This window comes from Geospiza fortis, unplaced genomic scaffold (assembly GCF_000277835.1).
Source record: "Geospiza fortis unplaced genomic scaffold, GeoFor_1.0 scaffold16, whole genome shotgun sequence".
Classification (NCBI taxonomy): domain Eukaryota; kingdom Metazoa; phylum Chordata; class Aves; order Passeriformes; family Thraupidae; genus Geospiza; species Geospiza fortis.
In genome coordinates, this window is record NW_005054302.1 from 12,564,021 (window position 1) to 12,573,540 (window position 9,520).

Here is a 9,520-nt window from a genome sequence, read left to right on the forward strand (position 1 = left end):
AGGGTGGGGGTGGCAATTGTGACCTTATGCAGGTATATTTTCATTTCCTAGATACATTTCTATTTGGAGTTGAAATTCCCTCTAGCCAAATGTCATTCATGTGTTATGGTCTCAAAGTATCCATGTCCACTTTTCAAAGTCAGTTCAGTAGTAGCTTAGTCTGGTACTCTACAAAAAGGTAGCTACAGAGGACTAGAATTGCTTAATTTTAGGCTTCTACACAGACTGTCTGACATTGGTTTTTGTGTCTTGTTTATATTGAAGCATTGCTACTGGCTGTCTTTTCACCTCCTTTCTAAATTTTGTTGATACATGTGAACTGAAAGAAGAGTGCAAGAAATTCACTAAATTCATTTTTCTGAAAGATAAGTTGCACAAATGGTGTGAATGCTATCTTGGTTATCTCTCTGTGTCTTTAAAAAGGCAATGAATTTTGTCTCTGGAAAGGGAGAGGGATTTCTAGGAGAAAAACACTTTTGTTGTTGTTGTTGTTTTAATTTGCTAGTTAGCAGATAATTCATTGCCTTTTTTTCCATGAAGATAAGCCCCAAATTTGTGTTACTTGTTTTAATTCAGAATAACATTTTGCAAGGCAGGATTGTGGCAGGAAGCAGGCCTGTTCCTCTGATAATCTTCAGGTTTTCAGATTTAAGGCCAATGTTTGTTGAGAATAGCTGTGCTGTTTTAATCCGTGGCAGCTTTTAGATAGGAAAAACCAGGTATTAATTTCTATGGTCATGTAGAGCCAGAAAAGTGATTGTACAGTAACGTAGGTGTAAAGTCACTACCTGTTGCTTTTGGAAGTGTCTGGATTTCTAGTTCTGCTGTTGTGAAGAGTGTGTGTCCCAAAAGTCATCTCTGGACCTTGCCCTTGGCATTTGGCCAAGTGTAGGTATTTCCCACATTGCACAATCTTGCACACTAAGATAGGAAGAATAGTACAAGCTCAGCCTTCTAGTGCCCCCACTCTGCTCCAGCCAGCAAACACACTTGCTGGGTGTAGGCATGTTGCCTCTGCATCCTCCTGATTGGGGACAAAGCACATTCCCATTGTTCCAAAACAGCCAGAGGATTAACCTTTATTCTGCTGATCAATAAACTTAATTCTTTTACTGTAAGTTCTCCTTCAGATTTCTCAAAAAACCTCAACATAGACACAAACCTCCCAGTCTCTTTAATTATCTTATCCATCTTGGGGCATTTCCATCACTGTAAGCCACCACCTTCTTCAGTAAAGAAGCTGAGCAAACATTTTATTGAAACATAGTTACAGAATCCTGCATTGTACATGTGCAGCTCAAACAGGATGAGATTTAATGAAGTTTTCTTGGACTAGGAAACTTGAATTCTGTATAAGTGATTTGGTTTTGTGAATAGAGGAGTAAAGTTAAAGGCTTTGTTGCACAGGGTTTCAGGTGCCTTTGTAGTGTAACACAAAACACTAACCTTAAGAGATGAGTAATGAGCAAAGAGCCATGCACCCCCCCCACAATGAGACATTCTGTTGTCAGAGAATTACTAATCCAGAAAGTTTATGTACCTGGGCAAAGCTGCTAACTGTTGTATGAAGACACATTTTGCTGAATATATTACATTGTTGCTCTTCAGTGGTAAAATGAAGACTCTGTGGTTGAATAAGGAAATATTAGGACTTAGGACTCAAGGCTTTAGTGGCAGTCTCTGCTGCAATCTTTAAACGAGCTGTTCTCAAGGGATCATCATTTCTCACTGTCTCATTTTGATAGTTCCTGTGAAATTGTTCTTGACGCTTTGCCATCACAGCTCAAACCTAAAAAACTGGTTGGAAGTTTCGTCTTTGGTTTTGACTTGTGAAACAATAACAGTGCATAAATAGTACCTAAATTTTAAAACAGAAATCATGTATGTCTTCCTGTGAGGTTACTGGATGACAAACTTGCCATTCTCCCTCTCGGTCTTAGTTTCTCAAACTTCTGTGGCAATTCAGAGGTAGCTTGACTGGTCACATATTTGGCACAAGACATCTCAGGGCCTTGAGGAGAAGGTTGAGTACTAAGCAGTCTTTTACATCTCGCTGAGAAAGTAGCTGTTGGACCGAAATAATTAGCATAGGTTAGTTGATACTGATACGAACGCATACTTTATTGCTAGAAGTGCAAGTCACAACCCAAGTGTCTTTTGCAGCTCTTTGGTAAATAGCAGTTTCTTTCATCTTCTTAACCTCTGGAGTGTGTTTGGCCACTTCCTGTGAAACACCGGCAGGCAGAAGCAGCTGTGAGTGGGTGGGGAACTACAGCTATGCTATCAAATGCATCTGCTCAACACAAGCATAACTTCTTCACATTACAGTACAAAAAGGAAGGCCTGAATGTAACCAGCTATTGCAATGAGACTCTGCCAGGATGGGTGCATGATGTACTTGGCCACAACTGGGCTTGTTTCATAGGACACAAGATTTCTTCATCTCCATCTGATATTCACATCAACGAGCTACCTCTCCAGAAGCCTGGGGGAAGGTAAGCAACAGATAAGTGACCTTTTACTGGAATAATATGTTTCATAACAGTGCTTGAGGTTTAGCTAAAATTGTAAGAAACAATTCCAGTACTGAGGACAAAGTTAATGCCAGTGATAATGTTGGAAATAAACCTGAATGCAGAATAACAGAGGAGGGCTTGCCTGCTGCATTACAGTCTCTTCAGTCTGTGATGAAGCCCTGTTATAAATCTGGCATGTCTAAGATAGTTATATTTAGTCTGTCTCAAGTTTCAGAAACCTTGCCTTGATCCAGTAATTCCATGTTTCTTTATCAGTACCTACCGGAAGACACTTCCAGAGTTACATACTGAGTTTAGAGATCACCTTTAGTTTCAATCTCAGTCCTTTTCTTACTGTTTTTTTGGTTGGTTCCTTTTGTTTGCAGACTCTCCCCCAGACGTTACGTGCACAACTTTGACTTTGTAAATGCTATCAATGCTCACCAGAAATCATGGAGAGCAACAAGATACGAGGAGTATGAGAATTTTGCCCTGGAAGAACTAACTAAAAGAGCTGGGGGTCTCTATTCCAGAGCTTCAAGGTAATAAGACACTGTTCTTCAACAAACCCCACTGCTGCCAAGAGTCTGCTTGTATTTGTCCTGGCTTTTAGCTGTGCTTAGTTCAGATGTTTAATCAAGTTTCAAGGCCTTCCAGTTCATGTTCATGGGATGCAAACATATTTTTCATTTGAGTGATTATTCTGAGCCTCTGCTGTCTCAAGCAGCTGGGACAATTAGAATCACCTACCTTTTAGTCTTGCTCAGTAACTCACTGCTGAACTCATACATGCAGGGAACCAGTTACCATCTCAGTGCAGTCTCAGTTATCTTTTCACTGTCCTGTCTGCTCATCAGCTGCTTGCTATAGTCAGGAGTTTCTGCTTGTGCTTCATGCTCTCTTCCACCCATGCAGTACCATGACAGTATTTGGTTGACCCTCTCAGGCTTTCAAAACAGACCCCAGAGTCTGGTGTTTGTGAATGGCACTGAGGACAAGTATCAGGTTATGTGAAAGTTGAATGCAGGAAGTTCTTGTTTTGCTGATAGGAGCATCACTTGACTGCAGGTGGTAGATGAGGACAGGTAATATTCAATACTTCTTCAAAAGTCACAGTAAAAACTTGCCCCAGAGAAGTCTCCAGGGCAGGTGGGACTACAGTTAGTGAATTGTCAGTGTAAGCCATGCCTATGCCTGAAGTGAAACTGTAGCTACTGTCAGTGCATGCTGCCAAGGCAAAATGGTTTCTGCAGTCAGAAATTCTACATACTTTGTAATTGCAGTAAGATAACTGTTGTAGAACTGTGTTGCTATAATCTCTGGGAGTTACCTCAGCATGTCAGATTGGTGCAAAAGTGCTTGACCTCAACAGCTCATGAATGTTAAGGAAACTCCCCCATTGGACCACCCAGGAGCTGCTCTGGCTGTCACACTCGCTGGGAGCTGGGACTGAGACCCCTTTGCAGCCACACCCCACACTCACAGTCACACCAGCATTCCTTACCTACTTGATGCCAGGGTTCCAATAGCAGTCTCAGATTTCCAGATCTTTAAAATAATTTGATCTTGGTGCAGTAACTAAATAGTAAAACAGCAGTTCGTACTGGGTCCCTCTGAGGAGGGACCATGAGCAAAGGAGCCCCTGGGCTTTTATACCCCCAGCCTTAAGTATGAAAAGTCTGGGGTCCTTTCTGAGTGTCCTGTCACCTGGCTGGGCCACTGGCAGGTCCCTGCTCCCTTTGTTGTACAAAAGGATTTTGCCACCCAGAGGTCTTTGAAGCTCACACTGTGGTTTGCCAACTGAATTACCTGCTGAATGTATTCCTCAACAGTGTGTAATTAATAATATAGTTCCCTCGGGGAGCAGTTTGAGTAGGTCTTGAATCTTGCTCAAGCTTATCTCTTCATATTGACACCCACTCAGTTTAGATGGAGACTATTTTAAATTGCATAGTGTGGAGCAAGTCCAACTAGTAGAAGCCAAATATGAAAATTGAGTGTTACATAATTGTTTCCTTGCCTACAGTGTGATATGTTTTTCAAAAATATTTTCTCCTCTTTAGACCAAAGCCTGCACCTCTAACACCTGAGTTACTCAAGAAAGTTTCAAGCTTGCCAGAATCCTGGGACTGGAGAAATGTTAATGGTGTCAATTATGTCAGCCCTGTTCGGAATCAAGGTAAAAATGAATAAATAAAACCTCTGAATTCAACGTTCTAGAGTTCCTTTGATGTAGTTTGTAATTTGCTGCTAACCAGAAGGTTTTGCCTAGTGTCTTGCAGCTGACAGGTTGCACCTTTACTGCGAATAACCCGTGGAAACTGGGTGGAGTGCTGGCTAACAATGCTGTACCAAAATAGGTGGTGATACTGGCTTGTCCAGATAGCGCTGACTTGCTGGAGAGAAAGCCTATTACCACAGTACCCTGCATAAACACAGCTGTCAGGTTTTGTCCAAACAATCTTAGCCATGGTTTTCTGCACACTGACTGATGTACATTTAATTTTTTCCCTGATTTCGTTTGATGGCAAATTATCATGCAGCTTTAATGAATAAACCCATGAAAATTGCTTATACTTCCTCCAAATCTTATCACCCTGATAAATTCAGGTGTTACTTAACTGGATAATTGCAAGAGGAGATATTAGTCACTATGAAAATTGCAGACAATGATAAATATAAAATACTGGTAAGAACTTCGAAGGATACCTTGCTGATATGTGTTGATTCTGTAGGGAGTGTTTATAGCACTGTGGTGTGAGATGCTTAAATTATATGTTTATGTAATGGAGGCCAGGAGTAAGCTCCATTAATGTGTCCGTTCCCCGTGCCACCATAAACCTGCATCTGCTGGTAGCTATCTGGTGGCAGCTTTTGGGGAAAAGCATAACATTAGCGTGGTGGGAAAGGGATGACTTAAATCACCAATCCCTCATTTATGACTTAGTTATTCTCACAAATTCTGCCAGCTGTACTCCTGGTAGCAGAAGCAGCATAGGAAGGCTTATGGAATTGTTAGCTATGTGGAAACACTGGAAGATGGCAACAGGAAATTATATCATCCTCTGTAGGTGTGAGTCCTGTACTTTCTCTTGGTGTGAACTATGAATTTCCCAAGGGCTCTTTTATCTTCCAAACAACTGAACACTCAGTCCCAGACTTACCTTTCTCTGTGGTGTTGCTTCAAAGTTTCTCTAAATGAGAACTAGTCTGCTGTTTCCAATAAAAGAGCTTCCTACACTTTTTATGTAATCTGAGGGTCCATGCTGAGTATGTTAAATGTCTGTGGAACATGCATTCTGCCTCATCAAATGAGAATTTTAGCTTTAAAGGCTTTAAAAAAAAAAACAAACAAAACCCACAAAAGAGGTCATTCTGTAGACTTTATAAATACCACTGTGGTAACATGAAAAGAAATTTAGCAGCCAGTCCAGCAGAGTTCAGACTGAAATGGTTGAGTGAATTGTATTTTTCATGTTTTTGCACACATAATGCAACAGTGTTTTACAGTGTGGCCCATCTCAGATGCTGCGACTGTACAGTGAGTGGGAGGCATCTTTCACTGCTTCACTTTGCCCTGCTGGGAAAAGAGTGTTCCTGTTCAGGCTGATTTTGTCCCTTCTCTTCAGAGGTGCATCTAGCTGAGTGAAGGTGCAATTTCATGAAGTCTTGCTGTTGTAATAGCTCTGCTTTTATACACCTACACAGTTCAAGAGAAAGTATTTTGTTTTGTTCCTCAAGGCTCCCACATTTTCATAGTTCTGCAATATTTGACTTTCCCACCATCAGGAAACAAAAGGAAATCAAGCACCTTGATGACAATCAGTAGATAAAATAGGACGTCATCCAAGTAATTGTTCTTCCTGTGAAGCTTGTCATTCCATTTCCAAAGGCTTTAATGAGTGAAAGGAAGGTCCTAGAGAGTGCAGAGGCCTAAAGCTAGAAGCAATACTAAATTTTGATGCAAAAGTAAGGAGACTTAACTGTCTGCCAGGAAGCAGAAGGGAAATTAAGGTGCTTCTGAAAAGCCACTGTACAATTACATGCCCTTGGGAAGCAAGGGGAGCAGGGATGAATCCATTATATTAAACATGCTATTTATACCACTATTTTCTTAAAAGTCAGTTATTTTAGAGGTAGCTGTAGAGGTGGAATATTTTTTCAACAGGAAATTACGGGACTAAATCCATTGGTAGGTTGAAATAAGAACAATATTGTCAGCATTCCCTTCAAATAGCTCATTGCCCCATAGCATATGTGCTCCATAAAGGGTAGATAGAGCCTTCTCAGCCCTGCTAATGTGGTCCCTGAAGATTCATTCTGAAGGAGTAGGGTAATTAGATAGCTCTTAAGCGCTACAGCTGAAAAACACTGGAGCAGTACTTTGCCTCTTATTCTTGAAAATAAGCTCAGTGTTCCCTGAGAAGTTGTTAGAAGTGGGTTTTGAATTGCATGCATGAAAGCTAAATGAAGATGTAAAGTTTTTGCTCTATTGGTGTTCAAGTTCTAATCACTGTCTAGTAGGTTTTAACTCTTTTCAGTGGACTTTAGGAATAGATGTACCTGATGGCAGGTGACTAGCCTTGTTTATGTTACTGACTGCTCCTTGTGATTCCTTTTTCTCCCCTTCTCAGGCTCATGTGGCAGCTGTTACGCATTTTCCTCCATGGGCATGCTGGAGGCAAGGATACGTATCCTCACAAACAACACTCAGAAACCAGTCTTCAGTCCCCAGCAGGTTGTGTCTTGCAGCCAGTATTCTCAGGGTAAGGATGATGGTGTATATGGACACCTTTCAAGTAATGACAATCCTGGAGAAGGAGCAGGAAGTTTGAAAACTTCCATCCCTTCCCCATTAAGTTACTTTTTCATACATCTACTTGTGAGATGGGAAATATCTAAGGAGTAGGGTTCAAAATGGAGCTGATTACAATGCTTACCTAGAAGGAATGGAACTAGATAATCTCCCAGTGGTATATTCAGAGGGAGGGGAAATGAGCAAAAGTAATGACTAAAGCTTTCCAGAGGACTGTATCCTTGTTAGGACAGATCCTTGTACTGCATGTAACTAGCTGTTATTTCTGACAGGGATTGTCAGGATGAGAAAAGGTCCAAGTATTAATGTTCCCAATATAGCTCCCAGAGATGTGAATTTTGCCCTGAGTGTTTCAGAAAGCTGACTGTAGCTAACTGGAGTACTAGGATGATCAGGGTCATTGAAGTATGTTCAATACTGTATCTGAAAGAATTATGAAAGATTTAAGTGGGAGAGTCTCCCACCTCAAATAAGAGAATTTCCAAGGGAAGAAGCACTTTTTTTTGGTTTATTTTGTTGTTTGTTTTTTTTAATAAGGTTGTGATGGTGGCTTCCCATATCTCATTGGTGGAAAGTATGTCCAAGACTTTGGTGTGGTGGAAGAGGACTGCTTCCCTTACACAGGCCAAGACTCTCCGTGCCTTTTCAAGCGCAGCTGTTACCACTACTACACGTCTGAGTACCACTATGTTGGTGGCTTCTATGGAGGCTGCAATGAAGCCCTGATGAAACTTGAGCTTGTTATGCATGGCCCAATGGCTGTTGCCTTCGAGGTTTATAATGATTTCATGCTTTATAAAGAGGGGATCTACCATCACACTGGGCTGCGGGATAATTTAAATCCTTTTGAATTGACCAATCATGCTGTTTTACTGGTGGGCTATGGTAAAGACCCAGAAAGTGGTGAGAAATTCTGGATTGTGAAGAACAGCTGGGGCACCTCATGGGGAGAAGATGGCTACTTCAGAATCCGCCGTGGCACTGATGAATGTGCAATTGAAAGCATTGCAGTGGCTGCAACTCCTATTCCAAAGTTATAATGTAAATGTCTTCATCCAGTGCCTTGTCCTGAGCCATGAGAATGCACTGATGGTTGAAGATTGTGGTTAAAATCTGTTCCCTGGCTTGAAAACACAGCTTTAAGGAATTTTTCAACAACAAAGCAGTTTCCATATGTGAGAAGATGAAGACTATTAGATCTGCTCTGTGCACTGGAGGCTTCCTCTCAAGTCTGACTGTAGATCACCCAGAAGGGCTGTTTTGGCAGTGATGGTGATTAGTTACTCATCATTGGATGTACCTTCAATTACCAGTTGCATTTTTTTCCATGGGCAATCTTGACCTTCAGATCTGAGGGAAGTGTCTGCTATGATAGTCTGTAACTGCTTTGAAGGGACGCTGTAGTGCCTTACTTCTCAGAAATCAGGAAGTCACTGCAATTTGGAACATAAATGTATATTAGGTAGGAAATTAGCAATTATGCTGATGAAAATAAAATTCAAAAGCCCCAAGTGTCCTGTGAAAACTGCATGTCAATCCTTATGACAATAAAAATCAATTCTATGTTTCAGGCTGTTACTAAATGTTCTAGTTCTGGATTTTGTTGCTGTGCTTCACAATTGATCCTTTCAGAGTTCAATAAAGAACACCCCACTCCTAAAGGAGTTTGTATTTGTGGAAGAAATTAGTTCTTTTGGTGACCTGTCTGAGTTTTGAGCTTCCTCAAACTTTTTACTTCAGCAGAAGCTGGTGTAAAAGAAGGATGAGAGGGCAGAAGAGCTAGTAAAATCTTCTATGTGAAGCTGAGATTATCACAGCAGCATCAAGCAAGTTCTCCAGAAGTGCAATAGTCCTTGCTATGGATGTAGAACAATTCATTGAGTAAATTTGCTAACTCCCCAGCAATCCTGTGTAAATCCTTTCTGTTAATCTGTTGCTCTATTTCTTTCAAATATACAAGGTAGAAACATAGGGTTGAGAGGAGGGATTGAAACACTTGGAATTAACCATTTCTCAGCAGCAACACAGTACTTTGTTAGAGCAAACTGGTCTTTGCTGTTCACCTGAGGAAACAAAAATGGCATAAAGGTGAGTGCTAGTTTCATAAATAGAAGCTAACTTCTTTAGTAACCTTCTATTAAAATGTGACCAAAGTTACTTGGTATTTTTCTGTGTGAAATACAGTCTC

The 9,520-nt window shown here is 40.9% G+C and overlaps 1 protein-coding gene across 1 annotated transcript in view; it reads left to right on the forward strand.

Moving 5' to 3' along the window:
* Positions 1-9,237, forward strand: part of CTSC (cathepsin C) — a 41,300-nt gene extending 32,063 nt beyond the window's left edge. The window contains exons 4-8 of the mRNA XM_014311777.2: positions 2,329-2,495; positions 2,903-3,058; positions 4,580-4,695; positions 7,151-7,282; positions 7,870-9,237. Coding sequence (XP_014167252.2) covers positions 2,329-2,495; positions 2,903-3,058; positions 4,580-4,695; positions 7,151-7,282; positions 7,870-8,372 — 1,074 coding nt within the window. The 3' untranslated portion in view covers positions 8,373-9,237. The remainder of the gene's footprint in view (positions 1-2,328; positions 2,496-2,902; positions 3,059-4,579; positions 4,696-7,150; positions 7,283-7,869) is intronic.
* Positions 9,238-9,520: the final 283 nt, after the last annotated feature.